This window comes from Eschrichtius robustus, chromosome 13, assembly GCF_028021215.1.
Source record: "Eschrichtius robustus isolate mEscRob2 chromosome 13, mEscRob2.pri, whole genome shotgun sequence".
NCBI classification, from domain to species: domain Eukaryota; kingdom Metazoa; phylum Chordata; class Mammalia; order Artiodactyla; family Eschrichtiidae; genus Eschrichtius; species Eschrichtius robustus.
The window spans coordinates 64,049,939-64,075,009 of record NC_090836.1 but is presented as its reverse complement, the minus strand read 5'-3'; the positions used below and the strand labels follow the sequence as shown (position 1 = coordinate 64,075,009).

The 25,071-nt window shown below is 36.1% G+C and overlaps 1 protein-coding gene across 5 annotated transcripts in view; it reads left to right on the top strand.

The window, feature by feature from the left end:
* OSBPL8 (oxysterol binding protein like 8) overlaps window positions 1–25,071 on the top strand; it is a 200,436-nt gene that overhangs the window by 100,367 nt on the left and 74,998 nt on the right. For 4 of the 5 annotated variants that reach the window (XM_068560527.1, XM_068560528.1, XM_068560529.1 and 1 more), the window contains one exon: window positions 3,820–3,957. In XM_068560527.1, coding sequence (XP_068416628.1) covers window positions 3,820–3,957 — 138 coding nt within the window. The remainder of the gene's footprint in view (window positions 1–3,819; window positions 3,958–25,071) is intronic. The other variant, XM_068560531.1, reaches the window with a different exon arrangement.

The window sequence follows — 25,071 nt, the reverse complement described above, 5'->3', positions numbered from 1 at the left end:
CCACCCCCCCACGGCTTTCCCCCCTTGGTGTCCATATGTTTGTCCTCTACATCTGTGTCTCAATTTCTGCCCTGCAAACCAGTTCATCTGTACCATTTTTCTAGGTTCCACATATATGTGTTAATATAAGATATTTGTTTTTCTCTTTCTGACTTACTTCACTCTGTATGACAGTCTCTAGATCCATCCACATCTCAACAAATGACCCAATTTCGTTGCTTTTTATGGCTGAGTAATATTCCATTGTATATATGTACCACATCTTCTTTATCCATTCATCTGTTGATGGGCATTTAGGTTGCTTCCATGACCTGGCTATTGTAAATAGTGCTGCAACGAACATTGGGGTGCATGTGTCTTTTTGAATTGCGGTTTTCTCTGGGTATATGCCCAGTAGTGGGATTGCTGGATCATATGGTAATTCTATTTTTAGTTTTTTAAGGAACCTCCATACTGTTCTCCATAGTGGCTGTATCAATTTACATTCCCACCAACAGTGCAAGAGGGTTCCCTTTTCTCCACACCCTCTCCAGCATTTGTTGTTTGTAGATTTTCTGATGAAGCCCATTCTAACTGATGTGAGGTGATACCTCACTGTAGTTTTGATTTGCATTTCTCTAATAATTAGTGATGTGGAGCAGCTTTTCATGTGCTTCTTGGCCATCTGTATGTCTTCTTTGGAGAAATGTCTATTTAGGTCTTCTGCCCATTTTTGGATTGGGTTGTTTGTTTTTTTAATATTGAGCTGCGTGAGCTGTTTATATATTTTGGAGATTAATCCTTTGTCCGTTGATTCGTTTGCAAATATTTTCTCCCATTCTGAGGGTTGTCTTTTGGTCTTGTTTATGGTTTCCTTTGCTGTGCAAAAGCTTTTAAGTTTAATTAGGTCCCATTTGTTTATTTTTGTTTTTATTTCCATTACCCTAGGAGGTGGATCAAAAAAGATGTTGCTGTGATTTATGTCAAAGAGTATTCTTCCTATGTTTTCCTCTAAGAGTTTTACAGTGTCTGGTCTTACATTCAGGTTTCTAATCCATTTTGAGTTTATTTTTGTGTATGGTTTTAGGGAGTGTTCTAATTTCATTCTTTTACATGTAGCTGTCCAGTTTTCCCAGCACGACTTATTGAAGAGACTGTCTTTTCTCCATTGTATATCCTTGCCTCCTTTGTCATAGATTATTTGACCATAGGTGCGTGGGTTTTAAAGGAATCATTTCCTACCCCAAATTTATAAAGATATTCTCTTAAATTTTCTTTAAAAAGTTTTCAAGTTTTGCTTTTTGCATTTATGTTTTTAATTTCATAAAAAATATTCTTTGTGTGTGGTATGAGAGTGGGACCTATTTTTCCAACATGGGTGACCAATTTTCCTAGTATCAATATTATTAATTGCATAGTCTTCCTACCTCTAGCATATATACACGCTCCACATATGCATGGGTTTGTCTCAGAGAGCTCTCTGTTAAGGTCTTTAGATCAATTTGTCTCTCTCTATATCAGTACCATACATTTTAAATTTCAGTAATAATTTTTAGGTATTAAATGGGTATTGGATTTAGTAACTGAATAAGCCACCATATACTTTATGATAATGAAGTTTCATAAAAATATAAAATTTGTTGATTTGATTCCTTCAACAAAATTCTTTTGAACACCTTCAGTATGCCAGAATTGCACTGGGACTTGAGGATTTATGGAAAAATAAGGCAGACAAAACTCCCTTCTCATGGAATTTATGGTCTCATGTAGAAGGCAGGTAATAGACAAATAAATGATATAATTTCAGATACTGATAAGAGCTACAGTGAAAATCAGGTAGGGTAAAGTGATAGAATATAATTGTGGTAGAATGGGCACTAACCAAAACAAAAAAACCCCAAAACCAGAATTGATAAATTGTATTCTATTAAAATTAGGAACTGACTTATCAAAAAACACAGTGAGGGGCTTTTCTAAAGAGATGACATTGGAACACAGACAACAAATGATGAGAGTGGTCAATAATATGAAGATCTGGGATAGAAGTATTCCAGGTAGAAGGGAAAAAAGATATAGGGGCTGCGACTGGGGCAAGATGGCATGTTTGAGGAATACCAAGAAGGCCATTATGGCTGGAACCAAGTGAATAAAGAGGAGAGTAGTAGAGAATGAGGTTGGAAAGATAAGCAGGGGCCAGACTGTTGAATCTTTAGGCCATGGAATTTATTGCAAATATAATGGAAAGCCATTGTGGATATTTCTGCTTAATACAAATCTGATCTATGGTTTACAAAGATTACTCAGGCTTCTGTATAGAGAATGAACTCTACACAAGGCAGGGAGCAAGATGCTAAGTCTGGAGACTAAGTAGAAACCTGCTGCTGTGATAATGGTGGTAATGGTGGCTTGGAACAGGGTGGTAGTTGTGGAAGTGAGGAGAAGTAGGAGGATTCCAGATAAATTTTGAAGATAGAGTATAAAGATCTCACAGATGAATTGGATATGAAATGTGAAAGAAGGAGAAAAATCAAAGAATACATCTTAAGGTTTTTGGCCTAAGAAAGTGGGGGAGGGCAATAGTGATTCCATTAACAGATGGGAGAGAGGCAGGTTTGGAGGATAAGGAAAGGCAAGAACGGTTCTGGATAAATTTGAGATGTCTGTAAAATAATAGAGGTGATTATAAGGCAGGTAGTTGGATATGTGAGTTTTTGAGTTTAAGAGGAGGTAAAAATTAGTAGTCATCAGTGTAAGGATTCTTTTTTATGGACTTGATGGGAAAATAAATTTTTTATATCTTTACTTGGATGATAAGTGAAAGTATTTTTGAATTTTTACTTTAAAATTTAAGGAGCTAAAATATAATTTTGATAACTTTAGCACAATTTGAAAACATGTTAAAGCAATTCGATTTAAAAGATAAGGTGATTAAAAATGTGAATATTAAGTTCTCATTAAGTTTAAAATTACATCTAGACTGAAGACAGAAGCATCCTCTCTCAAGATAAAACTAAAGTTTTCATAGACTGAAAAGCACAGTTATATAAAATGAAAGGATGGAGATCCTGGGGCACTGTGGGCTTGCTCACGATTTGCCCTACTCCTTCAATGAGTATTTTTCTCTTTTCTGTCCTCTCTGGAACTGGGCATTGCTCTCCTCTATTAGTAGCTTGGTCAAATGGGTGAACAGCAGCCTTAAACACTAGATTGATTGTTGGGGCAGCAAGCTTTCGAGACCAGACTTTAAACCAAATGGTCCTGAGTTAGAATCTTACCTCTATTACTTAGTCTTAGGCAAGACGATCTCTGAACCTAAAGTTTCTCCATCTCTAAAACAAGAATCACATCTACTGTCCATGAAAATTAGAAATTAGAGTAGAAATTCTAGTGAATATAAAATACCATTTTATACTGCTATTGATTTGTATTTTTTTCTCATTACTAATGAGGTTGACTATCTTTTCATGTGTTTACTGACCATTTGTATTTCTTCTGTGAAATGACGTTGTCTTTTGCTTACTGCTCTATTGGCAATATATAGAGTTAATAACACAATGAAAGGTTGACAGTAAACCTTGGAGTACTTTCATTATCAGAATATGTACTTTCATGTTTATGAGGTCTATAATTTGTATAATTTGACTCATACCTATAAATTCATCTTGAATTAATAACAAACTAAAAATAAAACAATTACATTAATTTATTGAAGTATTGAGTTGGTAAAATGAATATAGCCACCTAGGCCATTTCAATCATAGTTCTATTCCATGTTATTAACTATGCCATTACGTAAATCTATGACTTAAGTACTAATTCTTTTTCCCTTCTTTCCTTGAGCTGTGGTAGCAAACAGTGACGATACTCAACACCTGACACCAGGAAAGATGAGTCAGCGCCAAGGGAAAGAAGCTTTTCCAACGCCAACCAAAGATTTGTATCAGCCATCTTTTAGTCCAGCAAGTCCTCATAGCCAGGGTAAGGAGTTGTACTTTCAATGTTTTTTGTTGTTGTTAATAGTGTGGTGTGTGTTTGTGTGTGTGTGTGTGTTTAGGGAGAAAATGACATTTGGGGGTCTGTCATGACTTTTCTTTTGGACTGTTTGGTTTTATAAAGGTTTATGTTTGTTTTGATCATTCATAATACTCTTGAAATGAGTGCATTTTCCTTCAGAGTCCTTTAATTCCCCTTATGTTCTCCAACATATTTGGTTAGTTGTATCATTCTTCTAATTCAGTGATTCTCAAACTTTTTGGTCTCAGGGCTCCTTTGTACTGTCAAAGATTACTGAGGCCCCCAAAGAACTTTCGTTTATGTGGGTTAGGTAACCTCTTGATACTTACTGTATTGTAAATTAAAACTAAAACCTTAAAAAAATGTTTACTCTATTTTTTTAATTGAAGTATAGTTGATGTACGTACAATATTATGCACATTACAGGTGTACAGTATAGTGATTCACAATTTTTAAAGGTTATACTCCATTTATATTTATTATAAAATATTGGCTACATTCCCTGTGTCATATAATAAATCCTGTAGCTTACTTTATATGTAATAGTTTGTTTAAAATGTTTACTGTTAATTCATTTAAAATTAAATAATAAACCTATCACAGGTTAATATGATTAAAACATTTTTATGAAAAATAACTGTCCCCCTCTCCCCCACCAAAAAAAAGTTGAGTGAGAATGAGAAGAGTAGTATTCTTTTCCCTCAGGGTCCCTCAACCTTGGCCCTATTGTCATTTGGGGCTGGATAGTTCTTTGCTGGGGGGAGATATCCCGTGCATTGTAGGATATTTAGCAGCATCCTTGGCCACTACACAGTAGATGCCAATAGCATTTTTCCTGATTGTGACAACTAGAAATAGCTCTAGATCTTGACAAATGTCCCTTGCAGGACAAAATTGTCTCTGGCTGAGAACTACTGTTTTACAGTTTTTGCAAAGCTCTTTAATTTATGTCTAGCTTTGTCAAGGACATTTGTAAGTGAAACTGGCCTTCTTTTACTTCAAGTGCATGGCAGTGAAGAAATCAGTGACTACTACTGCAATCTGGTGCCTCTGCTTTGATATGTGCTGAAGTGCCAGGGGTCTTATCCAGCATTGCTTTTGCACTATCAGTGAAAATGTCAACACAGTGAAAAAGTATTATGAAACTAGTTTTGACCTTGCAGACCCTTTAAAAGAGTCTTGGGGACTTCCAGGGATTATGGAATTCCTAATTCATAATTGATACCTTTTGTATATTGGATTCTGCTTCTTAGCTAAAGTTTATTTGATCAAATGCTTTGAACTCTCCTGTGGTACTACTGGTAACTGTGGTGGAAAGACTTCTGCTTTTAAAACTAAGAACTTAAATTTGGTGTTTGAAAGCTAATATGTACTTAGGTTATCAAGTATTTTTAAAAATTTAGTCTTAACAATTATGTTATACTGTCTGCATAGTTAGACAGGTTTTAGTGTTGTTACTTTATGAATTATTCCTTGAAGTAGGCTTTAGTTACTTCTTTTTAAATGAATATTAACTGGTTAATAGTAAGCTACATGATCATTTTCTAATTTATTCCAGTGGAAAATGTTTTTCTAGTCGTGTTAGATGGAGACATTTGTACATAGCATTGCAGGAATTGGAAAAACTTTAACAAGATAAAAACAATTAACTACTATGCTAAAATTTATTGCTTGGTTGTTGAATATATTTTGGAAAATTGGTATTTTTGTTTCTAAATGCTTTTTTGAAAATGGATATATGGTACACAATGGTATAAATAAGCTTCATTAAGATAAAATTCTGAAAGGATGCAGCTTACGTGATTTTTTTGTTCTGTGCACCAGAATTTTGACTGTAATAAATATGGTTCATCTGATTCATATATCTGTGTACTAGAATATTTAGAGGAATTCTTTAACTTGGAATTTAATGAAGCAACAAAAAGGTTAGTTACTAATCATTAAAACTACTTTCATATGTGTCACGAACATTTTCAGGCAAACAGGGAATTTGAGAGACTAGTACAATGAACACTAATAAATCCATCAGGTAGATGTAAGAAATTATTAACCTTTTTTTGGATTTATTTTATTTATTTGGGGGTGGGGCTGGAATATTTGGAGTAAATCATAGACCTCATGATGTTGTACCCCCAAATACTTAATCCATCTCTAAAAATTAAGAACATTTTCTTATATAACCATAAAACCTTTATTAGATCTAACAAAGTTAATGATAATTATTTAATATAAGCTAACACCTAGCTCAAATTTAAATTTCCCCAATTGTCCCCAAGTTTTTTGCAATAAGCTTCTTGAAACCAGGATCCAAGAAAAGTTCATGCATTGCATTTGGTTGTTATATAATTATATCTCCTTTAATCCCAAAGAGCCTCCTTGTTTACTCTTATTTTCTCTTGTGCCTTTGACTTTTTTAAGAAACTAGGTCAATGTCCCTACAGAGTGTTTGACCTTTTGGATTTGATTGCCTCCTTGCAGTATTGTTTTATTTGTTTCCCCCTGTCTTTTGTATTTTCTGTGAACTGGAAGTTAAATGCAAAGGCTTGATTACATTCAGGTTGAACATTTTTGGCAAGATTGTTTTCTAGGGGATGTGTACCACTTCATGCTGCCTCGCATGAGAATTCACTCAACATACGATTGTCCCACTATTAGTGATGTGAGATTGATCAGTAAGTTCAGGTGGTGACAGCCTGATCCTCTTCAATTGAAAGTTGCATCTTTTCTCCCCTTATAACCTGAAAGTAAAAGACAGTTGGCACCTAGTAAATATTCTGTTCCCCATCAACTTTTCACCTAAAGGTGTAAGCACTCTTTGATGATCAAGATCAATTACAACATTAGGGTGGAAAAATGGTGATTTTCTAATTCTGTCATTCTTTTTACACTTGAAGTTTTTCTGTAAGAAAGAGATCTTAATTATCTTAAGGCTACCTAGTAAACACTGAAATATAGTACCTATAGGAAAGTCAGGATAAATGGTTATTGCCTCCTAAGTACCAGTTTTTTAGATTAAAAAGAAGACATAAAGTCTACTTCCGGTGGTGACATTTTTTTTGGCTTAAAAATTTTTTAATGTAAAGAACTCATGCATTGAAGATAATAATAGTATCTATCCAGCACATAAGATTTTTATAAGGCTTAAAATGCGTTAATACATATAAAAAGCTTAGAACATAGTCTGGTAAATGATAACCACTCATGATAGCTGATTAATAATAACCACAACAACAATATTATTACTATTATTATTATTTTAAATAAATGATTCTATTTGAGTTGAAGGCTGATATTTCGACTTTTGCTGTACTTCACCATCTTATAGAGGCTCATTTGGAAATTCTTTTAGTATGAATGACCATGTACAACCTCTAACTTTTGCATTTACAGCGGCCGTAGTGTTAGTTATATCTTGATTTACACCTAAATGTTCCTGGGTAAGTTATGGGTAAATTAATATTTGTAGAGTGAATTACATACTGAACGTACTTCTTTGTTGAAGTCAACCTATTGGGTTTTTGTAATGTATAATATCTCCACATCGTAGTTTTCAGGTGTCAGAGGTGTGTTTGAAATAAGATAAACCCATTAACTCTTGGTTATGGTGAAGATAAATTATTGGAGATTAACAAATATCTAGAAAACCTCTTTGATAGGTCTGCCTTAACTCAAGTACTCTAGATCCGTATTTCAACTTCTGAATGGAAAGAATTCTAAAACCTTATTGATAGTAATAATGACTAACATTTAAAGTTCCCTGTGTCTCTTAAGTGCTTTTTACATGCATTATTAGCTCCTGGAATTCATATAAGAACCTTATGGTATATAAATCATTCTCCCTGTTTCACAAATGAAGAAACTGAGCAGTTGGTAAGGGTAATTTCCTTAATGTAGTTTACACAGTTAATATGTGATAGAGCTAAAATTTGAACCTAGATATGACTCCAGACGTTTATATTTTTTAAGTTTTGATCAATTTAGTTATTAGATTTTTGAGGCTCAAATTTTCCAAACCTTAACTCTGGCTCCTGTGTCCTTCGATATAACCCCATTATGTGTACAATGCTTTATGTGGAGTCTTTTTTTTCTTTCTTTCTTTGAGTACTATCTAGGAGTACAGTTGTGAAATCATATGATGAGTGTATGTTTTACTTTATAATAAATGGCCAAAACTGTTTTCCAAAGTAGTTATACCATTTTACATTTGTCAGCAGTGTATGAACATTTCAGTTGCTCTGTAACCTTGATTTCTTTTAGTTTAGCCATTCGAGTGGGTGTATAGTAATATCACATTGTGGTTTTAATTTGCATTTCCCTGATGACTAATAATGTTGAGCATCTTTTCATATGCTCATTGGCCACTTGTATATCTGAAGTGTCAGTTCAGATGTTTTTGCCCATTTAAAAATTTGGCTTGTCTTATTGAGTTTTAAGAATTTTAAAATATATTTCAGTATCATCCTTTGCTAGCTGTATATGTTGTATTTTCTTCCAGTCTTGGCATGCCTTTTCATTGTCTAAATGATTTCTTTCAAAGAACAGATGTTTTTAATTTTGATGAAATCCAATTTATCAATTTTTCCCTATGACTCGAGCTTTTCCCCCCCCATTAAAGAAATCTTTGTCTACCCTAAAGTTGCAAAGAACATTTTTTTTTTTAATAAATTTATTTATTTATTTATTTATGGCTGCATTGGGTCTTCGTTGCTGCGCGTGGGTTCTCATTGCGGTGGCTTCTGTTGTTGCGGAGCACGGGCTCCAGGCGCGCGGGCCTCAGCAGCTGTTGCTCGAAGGTTCCAGGGCACAGGCTCAGCAGTTGCGGCGCACGGGCCCATCGCTCCGCAGCATGCGGGATCCTCCCGGACCAGGGATCGAACCCGCGTCCCCCGCATTGGCAGGCGGGCTCCCAACCACTGTGCCACCAGGGAAGCCCCACAAAGAACATTTTTTGTGATTTCTTCTAGAAGTTTAAAGTGTCGCAGCTCTGGTGTTTATCTTCATTTTCCTTCTTAACTATCATCGTCTTAGGTCAGGTCCTTATTATTCCATACCTACATTACTTAGTACCATAGTATCCTAACTCCTCTTAGGACCTTGCCTTCCAATATACCAGGCTCATCTTTCTTAACAAGACAACCAAACAGAAAATCATTTTTACATGTTAAGGTGAGACTGTGATGGGACTAGGGTTCTTATAGATGTATATGGTCAGAGAAAACATGGATCCTATGAAGTAGGTCTCTTAGGGAAATTATATGAATAAAGAGAAATAGAAAATTATAAATGAAAATACAGATTTTTATTATTCAAGCTTATAACTGAAAACTTCATTAGGTATCTGCATTTACGACACTCCCATTCTCAAAAAGCCAGTGGTTGACTGTTGCCTAGAGCAGTGGCTCCTAAGTCTGGCTGTATCTGAGAATCACCTGGGAGCTTTCTTTGCTTAGATGTAGCATTTTCTCCAACCTTTCAGAATCTCTAGGGTGAGTCTGTGTATTTATGAAGCTCTCCAAGTGTATCTGATATAGCAACATTTGGATCAGCAAGCAGAAACCAGGAATAAAGAGCATAAATTACAGATTTCATAATCTTGTAGTTAGAGCTGTTAGTATTTCTGACTTTATTCTTCCCTTCCAATTTCATTTTATATTTTCCCCCATCATGAACCTAGCTAGATGACTTTCTTCCCTGTTCCCCATAAGACTGTGCTTATATTTATTCTCATTCTCCATTGTGGAACATTCTCTCCCTTCCCTCTGCTTATCTAATTCTTCTCAAATCCCAGGGTGCAAAAAGATGACCTCAAAATAAGGATCAGATCAAGAGTTATTCTGTAAGATTTTTTTGGTTGAGACCTCAGAAAGATTTAAGACAATACCTCTTAGAGCCTTTCAGCTAGAAAAAAGCACTGAAAAGAGTCTTAAAGGCATACCTTAAAAGAATGTCTTACCTAGTCCAAAGAGCTTCAAGGCTCTTAAGTCTGCTGCCCTACAGTACCATGAGAGACAGCCCAAAGAAGAGAGTGGCCTATCTCAAAGAGATTAGTGGGTGTGACGTCTGTTTAATGGAGTTATTTCCAATAAAATTCATAGGAAACACACAAAGTTGTTACAAGGATGGTACTAATCAAAGCACCAGCAGCCTAGACATAAAAGGATAGACAAAGTTCAACTAAAAAGAACCTTTGTATGTGTGGGGAATCCCAGTCTTTTTTTTTTTATATATTTTTAAAATTAATTTATTTTATTTATGGCTGTGTTGGGTCTTCGTTTCTGTGTGAGGGCTTTCTCTAGTTGCGGCAGTGGGGGTCACTCTTCATCGCAGTGCGTGGGCCTCTCACTATCGCGGCCTCTCTTGTTGCGGAGCACAGGCTCCAGACGCGCAGGCTCAGTAGTTGTGGCTCACGGGCCTAGTTGCTCCGCGGCATGTGGGATCTTCCCAGACCAGGGCTCAAACCCGTGTCCCCTGCATTGGCAGGCAGATTCTCAACCACTGCACCACCTGGGAAGGCACCGCCTGGGAAGCCCGGAATCCCAGTCTTATATGGGCAGGAAGCAAGCTGAGAAAGCTACACTGTTGCAAACGTGAACCATTTCTTATGAAACAGGAAGAGTGACCTGGAGGATGGAGCTGGAGCCCAGAGGGTAGAGTCAACAGTGACAGAGGACTGTTTTCAGGGAGCAGAACTGTTGTTCTAGTCAAGTTGCTGACGACATGTCCCTAGCAGATTTCACAATTGCTGTGGTACTGATATGTGCCTTCTGTGTAACTACCTATTCCCTACAGCTTTTGAACTCAAGTGTCTATTGCAATTCTATTCCTGGCTTACTGCAGTGGGGCAGATAAGTTATCTTTTGAGGCAATGGGATTTTGATTTAAGAGGAGCTGTATCAAAGGAACCATATGGGGACTTCCCTGGTGGTCCAGTGGTTAAGACTCCACCCTTCCACTGCAGTGGACATGGGTTTGATCCCTGGTCAGGGAACTTAAGATCCTGCATGCTGCATGGCCAGAAATTTAAAAAAAAATTTAATTAAAAAAAAAAAAAAAAAAGGAACCATATATGCCTAACTAAACCCAAGGAGTACATGTGCATTTGAACCTAATTTAGATAACAAGATCCTGGCCTTACAGCCAGTGCTGTAATAGGATGACATTTTGATTAGGGAAAGGGCATTGGGTATATTTGGCATGTGGAAGGAATGTAAATTAGGTGGACAGTGGTATATTTCATTTTCAAAGGTGACTGCACCAGTGTCTTTCATCTCACATGCTCTTTTTCTATGTGTCCTTACAACTTGCCCATCAAGAAATGGAGTCTATTCCTCTTCCACCCCTACCTCTGTTTGGTTCTAGGCTGGCCACGTCTGTTGGCCAGTCTATTGGCTATGACCAATAGAATGTAGTAGAAGTGATATTCTAGGACTTTTGAGACCAGGCATTAAAAAGATCTGGTAACTTCTATTTTTGTATATTGGAGGAAGTCAGCTTCCATGTAAAAGTCTCACCATCCACGTACTACCAGCTATATGAAAGCCCAAATTGGCCACCCCCTAGCTGTTCTAGTCACCTAGCTAAAGGACCAGACATGTGAGTGAGGAAAGCATATTGGGATTTCCAGCAGATGCTATGTGGATTAGAGACAAGCCGTCCCCATCTGCCCCCCTCCCCCAGTTTGCCAAAATTGTAGAATTATGAGCAAATAATTTTAGTGTTTTAAACCAATAAGTGTTGAGTGGTTTATTGTACAACAATAGATAACTGTAAGAGTAGGCAACACAAAATGATTAGAATTGCATTTACAAATTTGGAAGAATACAGTATATGAGAGAAGACTCATTACTAGACTGTACCGCCCAGGCGAGGTGAATACAGCCTGGATGAGAGTGACAGTTGTGTGAGTTTTTAAAAAAAAAGTGGAGAAATATATAGAGGAATATTTGTCAGGGATTAGTGATCGATTGGGTTGGGGGGTGACAGAGGAAAAAGAGAGGGAGGACTCAGCAATGACTCCTTGATATTTTGCTTGGGAAACTAGTTCAGCAGTTTACCAAGATAGGGGACTATGGAGGAAGACTATGTTTGGGGGAAAGATGCTGAGAACTCCAATTTTGGACATGGTGAGTTTGAAGGACTTTATCCATGTGGAGCTGTTGAGGAGGAAATTGGCTTTATGGGTTTAGAATTTAACAGACACTTACACACTAGATACGTAGATTTGGAAGTCATCAGCTTAAATATAGTAATTGACGACAGAGTTAAAACAATTGTGTAGATCAGTTTAGTGATTCTCAGACAGTACAGTTTTGGTTTTTTTTTTTAATGAAATAGAATAGGATCAAAAGATCAGAGCTTACGTAATCTGATCTGTGAAATTGTTATCTGATACTCATATGTGTACACACACACACTTGACGTAAAATATAGTTCTCATTGTGAGCTGTGAAAAGTTTGGAAAGAATTGTAGTTTGAGAAAATAAAGGAGTTGGAACACAGTCCTAAGAAGTGTCAGCATTTAAAGATCTGTTGGAGAAGGGATTGGCAAAGAAGATTTGTAAAGGAATGTTATATCCCAGGAGAATGAAACAGGGTTTTATGAAGGAAGGGGAGTGACCTACAGTTTTATATATAACTCAAAAGTAAAGCCAATTAAGACAACTGAAAAATTATCCATTGACAAGATATCTTTGATAACTTTTGTGAAATCAGTTTTGGAAACAGTGATGAAGCTAGATGGCAATAGGATGAGGAATAAGAAAGATAAGAAATTGGGGACAGTTAAGATAGCAAACTCTTAGGAATTGTGCCTTTGAAGGGGAGGAATGTGTAGGGTAGATAGAAAAAGAACATGGGACAAAAAGGAGATTTGTTTTAAGATGAGATATTTGAGCATGTTCAGACATTGACAGGGGAAAGTCAGTAGAGAGAAATACTATAGTAGAAAGGAGAATTAATAGGGCAGGTTCTCAGAGAAGGCATCAGGGATGGGATCCATTGTGAAGATTAAGGGATCGACTGGACTAGGAATACAGCTAGAAAGTGGAGGAACCATGATAGTGGGATTGCCAAGTAGCGTTTAGGTTGGTATCAATCTGACCTAGTATGGGATTTTCTTCTGTAACGTTAGGCTTTGCTTGGTGTATGCAACAAAAGAATGGTGGCAGAGTGAGTGTGGGATGCTGGCAAGGGAGTGGAGTTTGGTGGATGAGCTTGGTGGACTGCTTTGGTGGAGGGGTAGGATCTGTAGGAGGCAATGCCAGGATCAGTAGACGGCTTGGAAGCATTGTGTTAAGTGGCTGTAGGGGCAAGGGCTCTCTTACAGACAAATACTGAACTGATAAAATAATTGCGGGTTAGTGTAAAAGGAAGAGAGTTGTTGAGCGTAAATAAATGTCTGTTTGTCATATATATATATATATATATATATATATATATATATATATATATATATATTTATATATTATAAGTATATATTCCCCCATGCCTTGCATAGTACCTGCAACATAGTAGGTACTTTTATGTTTATAATAAGTGAATATGTGAATAAATATCTTTATTGAGTACCTGTTATGTGCTGGTTCCTGCCACTGTGAAGCTTATAGGCTCATTTTTTAATGAATAAATGCAATTTTGGAGGTGATCTTCATGGGTAGCCCCTTCTCTGACATGAACCTCACGTGTCATATTGTTCCTGTGTTTGCTAACGAGAGAGAGTGGATGACCAGGCAGACAGACAGATTGATTGATTCATTCATTCATTCACTCATTCATTCATTTAAAATGACATTCGTTTTGCTGACATTTGCTGGACTCATACTAATAGCTACCATTTATTGAGCACTTTCTGAGTTTGGCTATTATACTAAAAGGTTTATGTGCCGAATTATATTTAACTTTTGAAACAACCCCACAAGATATAGGCACAGTTACTATGTCTGCTTTACAAGTGAGGCAGTTGAGGATTAGGGATGTTAAGAAATTTGTTCCAATTCACAAAACTAGTAAGTGTCAGAGGCAGGTTTCAAATTCAGGACTGTCAAAGCCCATAGTCTTTAACTATTCAACTATACTGGAGTGAATTACAGATCAGCTATTTTCTTTTTCTGTTTTATACATGGTATGGTGATAGAAATTTATGTTTTGCGAGTGCTTTAGAATGGCAGAGATTCTTACTGTTCCTGTTTTCTGGCTGAGTCTCCTTTATACATATTGATTCATACCAATTTAATGTGGGTCACTTTCCCTTAAAAACAACTTAAGTTTATTTTTTTGCACTGTGGTTTCCTTACATCATTTTAGGATTTTTTTTCTTTTTTTTTGGAGGAACTAGGGAGACTCTGGCTCTCCTCACTAAAGCCCACCCACACACGTCAAGATAATCTTTCATTTGTTATCTGGTTAGATTATGATGATGAATTATTTGGATTATTCCAAAAATTGTATTTTCCAGATTTTTTTCCCTGTTTGAAGACTAAGTACCAGTTTACTTCAAAGTAGTTTTAACTTAAGTATGATAACAATCTCTTAAGTAGGATGGTATTTGTTTTAGGCTGACTTGTTTGAATGTAATGTATTTCAGTTGTTTATCAAGAAAAAAAGACTTGTAGATTAATTAGGCTTGTTGTCTCCCTTTTCCCTGTACTTTTGAATAAGGACAATGCTAAGGCAGCCTAGAGACTAAATTATAGCTCATCTCACAGACAGATGCTCTGTTCCCCCTGGATCACGTTTGAGATTATTATCAAAGCTTGATGAGTTACTGAATTTTATCTTGTATCTACCCTTTCTTTCTCTGGTCATAAAAAGCTATTTTCACAGTTCTATTTTTAAAAAAACATCTTTCAATTGTAGTGCTTTGTGAGAGAATGTAAAATGTTGCTGTGCCAAAACTTATATGAATCCATTTCAAACTAACTTTTGTGTTTAAAATTTAAAAACTTTGAAAACTAAAAGTTTTACCTGTTCAATCAGTTTTATCAAAGTTAATTTAGGCCATGTTTGGTTTATCTAGGCTTGAATTAAAATGTCTACACTTAGTATTGTGTTTCTCTTATCCTTTAGTAAATTCTGTTAAACCTGTGAAGTCCCTTCACCTTGAATGCTCTGGCAGCATTAAACGCGGAGTGATGGGTCTATATCTAATATTTCTAACTTAATAGAAAACTTTAAAGGGGGATTTTCTTTAACAGAGAGTGTAGTGTTGTGAAGATATCGTACCAGATTCCCCAGGGTGACAATTTTAGACATTGTTAACAAAATCTCAGGTGACTAATGCTGAGTACCTTCAGTAGAGTGGCTCACAGACCAAAGGAGACCTAGAAGTCAGTTTCCTCCCTGAACCGAAGCAATTCCTCCTTCCTTGGCAAGACGTTTCTAGGGTCAATTCTGAACATATATGAGACCATACACACACTAACAAGCGTGTTCTTGAATACATGTGTTATATTTCATGAAAATTGTTTTACCTAAAAGAAAACTTGTATTTATTCCCCACCCCCACTATCTTTTTTTCCCTAGATGTTGTGCTTTGGTAGGTTGTTTTCTTTAGAAATAGTATAAATTAGAGGTTATGTTGATTTTCTTCTAAGTTTCTGAGCCCTCAATAAGTTAGATTTCTGAAGTTATTTCTTAAGACACAGTTGTTTTCTGTTTTGAAATTCCTTGTGTTTGGGGAGTTGCTTCATAGAGCTATGAAAGTACCTATTAAGTAATGAAAGAGAATATAATATTTGGCAAGTTAAGAAAATAAGAGTAAAATATTTTTCTAAATCTCTCTTGTGAAACGTTGCAATATCTGTGTTCTTCGGCTGTTCCTACAGGGGAAACTGAAATACTTTGAAATCATTTATTGAAAAGTGAGAATGAATAATTCAGCTTTGTTTTAAGCATCTTTACAAAGGTGAGAGAGTCTGTCTTATCCTTGCCAGTCCTTACTAATTGCTTCTTTAACAAAGCAGTAAGTTGAACATTAAGAACGCTAAAGGATGCTTTTCTCCCCATAAGCATATACATTCATATATTCCTTCCCCCCCCAATTTATTTATTTATTAAGATAACAGTGAAGGATTGTCACAGAATACCTGCACTAGTTTCTCAGCTCTTTTCTGGTGGGATTTCCCACCCCCCAATTGTTTTCACAGTCTGAGAGGTTGAGATCTCCCTCTTAGCAAGAATGGTAAAAGAGTTTCATTTGTAGAGTTAGCTGCTACAATTTTCCTTTCCATATTTGAGGCATGTGGAGGCAAGCTTTCTGTATTTTTAATGAATATATAGCAAGATAATATCAATTTAATTTACCAAGTAATATTTGTATAATTTCTGAGAGAAGATAAACAGTAATTTCATAGAAATTTTTCTGTTTCCATTTCTTTGTGGTAACTTTGAACATATATTAAATTTTATTTAAGGATGAAACACTGAAAGTTTAGCAAACTCATCTTTTTCCAGGTGGAGGAAGGATGTTTGTAACAGAAGGACAAATACCACCTGGGGAGTACAGGATTTTCCAAGGGTCTCCTCTATCAAGCCAGCCTTTATTTAGCCTGCTTGGTACCTAGTTCTGTACTAGAGAGCAAGAACAAACAAAAAATGATATTCGTAGCCTCTGCCTTCAGGAGTTTAATTTGTGATTGCGAAGTTTAGGGACAAGAAGTAGGGAAACATAAGAAAACATGAAGACATGTAGCTGAACTTTCACTTCCAGTAACATGGCAAACTAAATGTTCAGAGAAAACCTTCCTAGTAAGAACATCAGAATGCTGGACATGGTGTTTTAAAAATTTATTTTTAGAGTGTGACTGACCTGTCGGTAGAGTAAGGGAATTAGTAAGAGTTACTGAGAGAAGGGAGCCAATTTAAAAAATAACCACTTAAAATAACAGAAAATAAGGTACATAGCAATAAATCTAACAAGAGGTGTGAAATACCTTTAAGTAGAAAAGTATAATACTAAGAGTATGTATTCTCAATAAATGGAGAGACATACCATGTTTCTGATAGGAAAATTCAGTGTTATTAGCATGTCACTTCTCAGATTGATTTTGTGTGTTCAATGTGTTTTGAATTCATATCTCAACAGGATTTTTTTCATGGTACTTGATAAGGTAATCCGTAACTCTCTAGGGAGAGCAAAGGGCAAAGAAGAGTCAAGACATTCCTGAAGAGGCAGAGCCAGACAAGGGCCAGGGCTTACTTAGTACTTAACATAATGCTCTAGTAAATAAGATAGGTGGTATTCATGCTGATAGAGACAATGAGATGAATGAAACACAATAGAGACTTAGAAACAGACTCAAGCATGTATGGAAACTCAGTTTATGACATATTACTCAATAAACTGTTTTGGGGAAATTAGTTATCTGTATGAGAAAAAATGAAAATAGATCTCTTCCACTATATACAAAATCAATCCCAGATTAAATGTGAAAGATAAAGCCATTAAACTTTACAAAACATAGAAAAATATTTTGATATCCTTGAGGTAAAGAAGGGTTTAACAAGACACACACACACACACACGCACACACCTCTCAAACTGAAGATTGACCCATTCTACCTTGTTGAGGTTAAGAATATCTGTTTATCTAAAGATACCACAAAAATAGTGAAGAAACAAATTGCTATGCATACAACTGACAATGAATTAATATCTAGGAAAAATAAAATACTCCTATGTATCAACCCAAAAGACCAAAACCCACTAGAAAAATATACAAAAGACATGAATAGCTAGTTACAGAAGAGGTAACACAAAAGACCAGTAAGTGTGAAAGTAAGTTTAACATTAGGAAACTGGCAAAAGTGAATTACTACTACAGTGGATTTCCATTTTATACCCACTAGATTTGAAGTCCAACAAGTACGGGTGTCAATGGGGATGTGAAACAACAGGAACTCTCATTTACTAGTAGTGAATGCATATGTTGGTGATTTTGGAAAACAGTTTGGCATATTGCATAGTAAAGTTGAAGATGAGCATATACTCCTTAGTGTATCCTAGACCTAGTGAAACTCTCACAAATGTGTACCAGCAAATTGTCTGTAATAGAAAAAAAAGAAATGGGGAAAACCCAAATGTCTATCATCAGTGGAATGAATAAATATCATAGTTATATTCATACAGTAGAATACTATGCAACAATGAAATGAATGATTTAAAGCTACAGGCATCAGTGTGGAAGCATATACAAAACAAATTAAAGTTCATGCAGTATGATGACATTTATGTAAAGTTTAAAAATAAGTAAAATGAGTGAATGCATGGGACCTCCCTGGCAGGTAAGTGGTCCCACTGTAGGGGGCACGGGTTCTGGTTGGGGAACTAGATTCTGCATGCCGCATGGTGTAGCCAAAAAAAAAAAAAAAAGAGCGAGAGAGAGAGAGAAAAGAAAGAAAGAAAAAGAAAAAAAAATGAATCAAGGGACTTCCCTAGCAGTCCAGTGGTTAAGACTGCACACTTCCACTGCAGGAAGCATGCGTTCGATCCCTGGTTGGGGAAGTAATATCCCGCAAGCCGCGCCACGCAGCCAAAAAAGAGAATCAACGCATTGTGTAGGGATAGATACATGATAGAACAACAGAAGGAATAAAATAGAATTTGGGTTAATGGTTAACTCTGATTAGAAGGGAGGTGTGTACAATGAAGCATACATGGGAGCCATCAAAGGCACTTGAAATGCTCTCTTTCTCAAGTTGGTGGTCATTATCTATGTTTTCATTTTTATTAATAATGTTTAAAATGTACACATGTTATATTCACTCTTGTGTATACGTCCTTAGAATAAATGCATCTCTCTTTTTTTAATGGTATAGTCTGTGGGCTAGTGCTGATGCGTGTGGTGCTTTCCTAGTTCTGTAAGTACATGAGAAAAATAAATACACTATTATGATTTTTCACTAAGTGAAATCCCTTCAGTGTAAAGGACCGTCCTTTATTATGAGATTATAGTCTTCCTGCTGTATGATATTTAATATCCCTTTGTGAATTGATGAAGACTGTGAATTATAGGTTTAAAAAAAATATTATGTCTTATCAAGATGAGAACCCTGATAGCAGTGCTACAGTTTTGGGGGGAAATTTTACTGGTTCCCAAATTCAAACTCTGTGAACCATAGGTTTATATCATTTGCCTATGTGAGGAGATTGTGGGTATAGGGTAAAAAGATAAGGAAATCCTTGTATTTTGGATGGAGTAATGGACCATGAAGTTAGTTAGATATGTGGTTACAACTGTGGAATCAAAATAGCTTCTTCAGGACCTTGTTAGGCTCATCATTAGGAAATTTCTGGAGTGTGCCAGCCTATTTAATTTATATCCAACTCCAAAGCTTGCATAGAGTTGGATAGAGTCTCTGGTGGGTAAGTAAAAAGATGTGAGCATTGGCACCAATATTTGAACATCAGCGAAGAGAGGGAGTGGAGAGATCAGTATCCATTCCTGCCGTCCTAAAACAAGCGATATTGTCTTATAACTTGGTTCCCATGCTTGGAGAGAAGGGCTGGAAGACTAGTTACTTGTGGAACACTAACATATTTAAATGGGTACAGTGGGGAGTGGGATTTTCTTTGTCTGTTACGTTTTGAGAACTCAGTTGTATGGAAGGAAAGAGTGTAGTAGCTTTTTTCTAACATGATACTTGCGCAGCTTTCTAGTGGAAGAATTTTTGAAACAGATTTTTTTAAAGTTTTTAATTGAATCCCTGATTTACAAACTGTCCCTATATGTGAAAGATGATCTAGTTGAGTGGTCTCTGTCCTATAGGCTCCCCTTTCTTCTTCACTATCATTAAGATTTTTCTCATTTTACCCCTTCCCACCACAGACCCTATTGTAGCCTGGGATCATGTTTTTTATATCCCATCTTTGAGTCTCGCCTTACCACAAAATGGTTTGATGCTGGCATCTGTGTTGGCAGGCTTGGGGAAAACAGAAAGAGGAGACGGGGGAAAGTAAACACTACTCCCACGGCTGGATTCTAATATTGGCTCTATTGCTCATTTACTGTGTGACTTTGAGCCTATGTGCCTCAGAGCTTGATTACCTGTAAAACCAGGATACTACTCCTTTTGTATGTCATATTGTTGTTCTTTGAATCTATTGAGAACATATGTGAAAACACTTTTGAAAGCTTATTACTATATAATTATTAGGTAATATTATGATGGTTACATTCATAGGTACTCTTAGTATATTTTCAGTTAGATTCTTGTGAACAGTCTTAGAAAGAAACCTAAGCACTTCATGTAACATTTATTTTGTGGAAATAGACTCTCCGAGTTTCAATCAACTTTTAATGAACATGTACTCACATATGTTGAAAGCTCAGTAAGAGCAGAAATTAGGGACTGTTATGTTCATAACTCTCTTGTGCTTAACATAATTCCTAACACAAAGTAGGTGCTTATTAAATTTTTATTGAATGAATGAATGATTATCTAATATACAAATATAATTACAAAGAACTTTTCATCCAAAGGAAAGTACTGTCTTACACTTATTGCTGTGAATATGGATATATAGACAAGAATGCTATCCAGTCTAAAATTACATTTAGCCATCCTTTTAATTTTGTATGTGCATTTGCATGTGCTGTTGAGAACGTATTTAATGCTGAGAAGCTACAGTTATTTTCTGAGGTAATGTGGGATAATAAGATTGCTTTGTATAATTTTCAAGCCATATAATCATCAATGAAATTTTACTAATTACAGCTAAGAAATTAATTGTCATATTGGAGGATGGAAATTGAGAACTTTATTGTTGTGTTTTATATTTTAAAGCAAAGGTCATTATCAACCATCTTAATTTATATGTTCTTTGAAAGGTTATTAATAGGCCTTTTTGCTAAGCCTGTGCTGCTTAAATAGTAGTAAATAACTGTATTATTTTTTAAATTTCATGCTCTATAAGGAAACTTACTGCTGAATTTGTATAGTACCACCTTCAGATATTTAGTTCATTTTTTAAGGCAGTGGTTCTTTTCATGTTTGGACATAATACTTCCTTAAATTCTTATTGGTTGATTTTTGTTTTCAGTATTTTGATCTTTTTCCAACTCTTCTTGCTGCTTTAAGGATTTTAAATCTCTTAAAGCCTAAGTTTATTATCTTGGGATTCAAGATAAAGTATATAGCTCTTATAATACTTTCATCATAATTTAAATCAATATATTTTGTCATGAGTGTGCATATGGAACTTTATAGAGTTTGGATGGATTTTCCAACTACCAAATTAGATTATTTCAGAATATCAGCTACGTTTGCTTCATCTGTTTTTTAAATACAGATGGTCTGGAATTTTTCCAGGGAACTCATTGGAGTTCTATTATTACAGTGAGATGCCTTCTCCAGTCCTAATCTTTTGGCTCTATAGAAAGAAGTTGAAGCTGGGCATTTTCTTTGGGCATATAGCAGGAACATATAAAGGTCTTCTTATTATGGCCTTTTGTGGTTTTTTCCTCTGCTCAAACGTCTGCCATTTTAATATGGAAAGAGTCCCTAGACCAAAGGTAATATATGTAGTTGGTCTCTAGTGGCAAGGAGGTATTAGTTCTTTTTAGTGTTAGGGAATTTCAAAAGGAATAATATCATTTATGTCAGTGTTTTCCTATTTTGACAATGATCCATGTAAGAAATACATTTTATGTCACTACCCAAAACATAATGTATGTGTGTGTAGTTATATAAAAAGTCTTAAACAAATGATTGATGAAACAACTTGCCTTTTAATATCAGAGTATGATGTACTCTAATATTTCCTATCTTGGCTTTTTCTGTTTCATTTTTTTAAATGCTATTTGTGAATCACTAAATTGATTTTCAACTTACCAATGAGTGGTAACTTGAATTTTGAGAAGCATTTTCAAAACAAGTAAGTTTATCCATAGGTCAAAATCTATTTCTAATATAAGTGTTTCACATGACTTTCAAAGCTATTTTGATGATCTTACAGCATTCTTTTTTTGTAATTTTTTTTGTTTTCATACATAGATAATGTAGTGTAAAATGAGAGAGATGATAAATTCAAATGTTAACCCGGATATGTTTGAAGAATGTTCAGCTTTGCTATAAGTTTTACAGTAGTTGAAACTAGCCAGCAAGACACAGTAAATGTGATTATGCTGCAAGTCTTTAAAAAAAATTTTTTTAATTAATGTTTTTTTTTTTTTTTTTTGGCTGCATTTGGGTCCTTCGTTGCTGCGTGGCTTTCTCTCTAGTTGTGGCGAGTGGGGGCTACTCTTTGCTGCAGTGCGCGGGCTTCTCATTTTGGTGGCTTCTCTTGTTGAGGAGCATGGGCTCTGGTTTTGCGGGCTTCAGTAGTTGCAGCATGCAGCCTCAGTAGTTTTGGCGCGTGGGCTTCGATAGTTGTGGCGCGTGGGCTCAGTAGTTGTGGCTCACGGGCTTAATTGCTCTGCGGCATGTGGGATCTTCCCGGACCAGGGATCAAACCCATGTCCCCTGCATTGGCAGGCGGATTCTTAACCACTGTGCCACCCGGGAAGTCCTAAAGATTTTTTATTGAAGTATAGTTGATTTGCAATGCTGTGTTAGTTTTGGTATAGTACAGCAAAGTGATTCAGCTATATATATATATATATATATATATATATATATATATACACACACACATATATATATATACACATATATATACATATATATATACACATATATATATACACATATATATATACACATATATATTGGTTTGTATCTGCTAATCCCAAACTCCTAATTTATCCCTTTCCCACCCCCTTTCCCATTCGGTAACCATAAGTTTGTTTTCTATGTCTGTAAGTCTATTTCTGTTTTTGTAAATAAGTTCATTTGTGTCATATTTCTATAAGTGATATCATATGAATTTTGTCTTTCTTTGTCTAACTTACTTAGTATGATAATCTCTAGGTCCATCCATGTTGCTGCAAATGGCATTATTTCATTCTTTTTTATGGCTAAGTAGTGTTCCATTGTGTATATATACCACATCTTCTTTATCCATTCGTCTGTCGATGGACATTTAGCTTGCTTCCATGTCTTGGCTGTTGTAAATAGTGCTGCTATGAACATAGGGGTGTGTGTATCTTTTCAAATTAGCGTTTTCTCCGGATATATGCCTACAAGTGGGATTGCTGGATCATATGGCAACTCTCTTTTTAGTTTTTTAAGGAACCTCCATACTGTTTTCCACAGTGGCTGCACCAATTTACATTCTCAGCAACAGTGTAGGAGGGTTCCCTTTTCTCCACACCCTCTCCAGCATTTGTTATTTGTAGACTTTTTAATGATGGCCATTCTGGCCAGTGTGAGGTGATACCTCATTGTAGTTTTGATTTGCATTTCTTTAGTAATTAGCAATGTTGAGCATCTTTTCATGTGCCTATTGGCCATTTGTATGTCTTGTTTGCTCTTCTACCTATTTTTTGATTGGGTTTTTGTTGTTGTTGTTATTGAGTTGTATGAGCTGTTTGTATGTTTTGGAAATTAGGCCCTTGTCAGTCGTAACGATTCCCAGGAAAAGATAAGCTTAACAGAGTCTCTGGGTTATAGTTTGGCTTTGATTTCTTTGAGAGTTTAACAGGAATCTCTTCTTTGGAAAGCACTGGGCAAGTGAGCCCTGGGATACATAGGGTTCATCATAGCTTGCAGTTTAGGTACTAGATACCTGACAGTAATATGGTCATGAAAGGTATTTTCTGCCTTTTAGTTCACCATGTCCTACCAAGAATAGGTAGAAAATAGAACATTTAAATTAAAAACTTTTGCTTTGTGAAAGAAAGTAACAAGAGAATGAGCTCACAAGCCAAAGACTGGGAGAAAATATTTGCAAAAAGCACACCTAGAAAGGACTTATCCAGTGATATACAAAGAGTTCTTAAAACTCAACAATAAGAAAACAAACAACTCGATTAAAAAATGGGCCAAAGACCTTAACAGACACATCACCAAAGAAGATATACAGATAGCAAGTAAGCGTATGAAAAGATGTTCCATGTCATATGTCATCAGGGAAATGCAAATTAAAACAACAAGATAACCACTGCACACCTATTAGGATGGCCAAAATCTGGAACATTGACATCATGAAATGCTGGCAAGGATGTGGAACAGCAGGAACTCTCATTCATTGTTGGTGGGACTGCACAATGGTACAATCATTTCAGAGGATAGTTTGGAGGTTTCTTACAAAACGAAATCATATTCTTACCATATGGTCAAGCAGTCACACTACTTGATTTTATCCACAGGGGTTGAGAACTTATGTCCTCACAAAACCTACACAAAGATGTTTATAACAACTTTATTTTATAATTGCCAAAACTTGGAAGCAACCAAGTTTTGTCCTTCTGTAGGTGAAAGGATAAATAAACTGTGATACATCCAGACAGTGGAGTATTGTTTAGAGCTAAAAAGAAATGAGATATCGGGACTTCCCTGGTGGTCCAGTGGTTAAGAATCCACCTTCCAATGCAGGGGACGTGGGTTTGATCCCTGGTGGGGGTACTAAGATCCCACATGCCGCGGGGCAACTGGGCTCTCACGATGCAACTACTGAGCCTGCGCGCCACAAGTAGAGAGCCCACGTGCTCTGGAGCCCACGTGCCACAACTGGAGAGCCCAAGTGCCACGACTGCTGAGCCCGTGCGCTCTGGAGCCTGCGTGCCACAACTAGAGAGAAGCCTGCACGCACCGCAGCAAAGAGCCCACACGCTACAATGAAAGATCCTGCGTGCACAACTAAGACCTGACACAGCCAAAAAATTAATAAATAAATTAACAAAAACAAAAAGGAAATGAGATATCAAGCCATAGAGGAACTTAAAATGCGTATTGCTAAGCGAAGGATGCCAACCTGAAAAGGCTTCAGACTGTATGATACCAGTTACCTGACATTATGGTAGAGGCAAAATTATGGACACAGTAAAGATTAGTGGTTTCCAGGAGTTAAGAGAGGAGGGAGGAATGAATAGTTGAAGCACAGAAGATTTTTAGGGCAATGAAAATACTCCATTTTCACTGTTAGTAACCGGGCCGCACAGCAGGAGGTGAGCGGCGGGCGAGCAAGCGAAGCTTCATCTG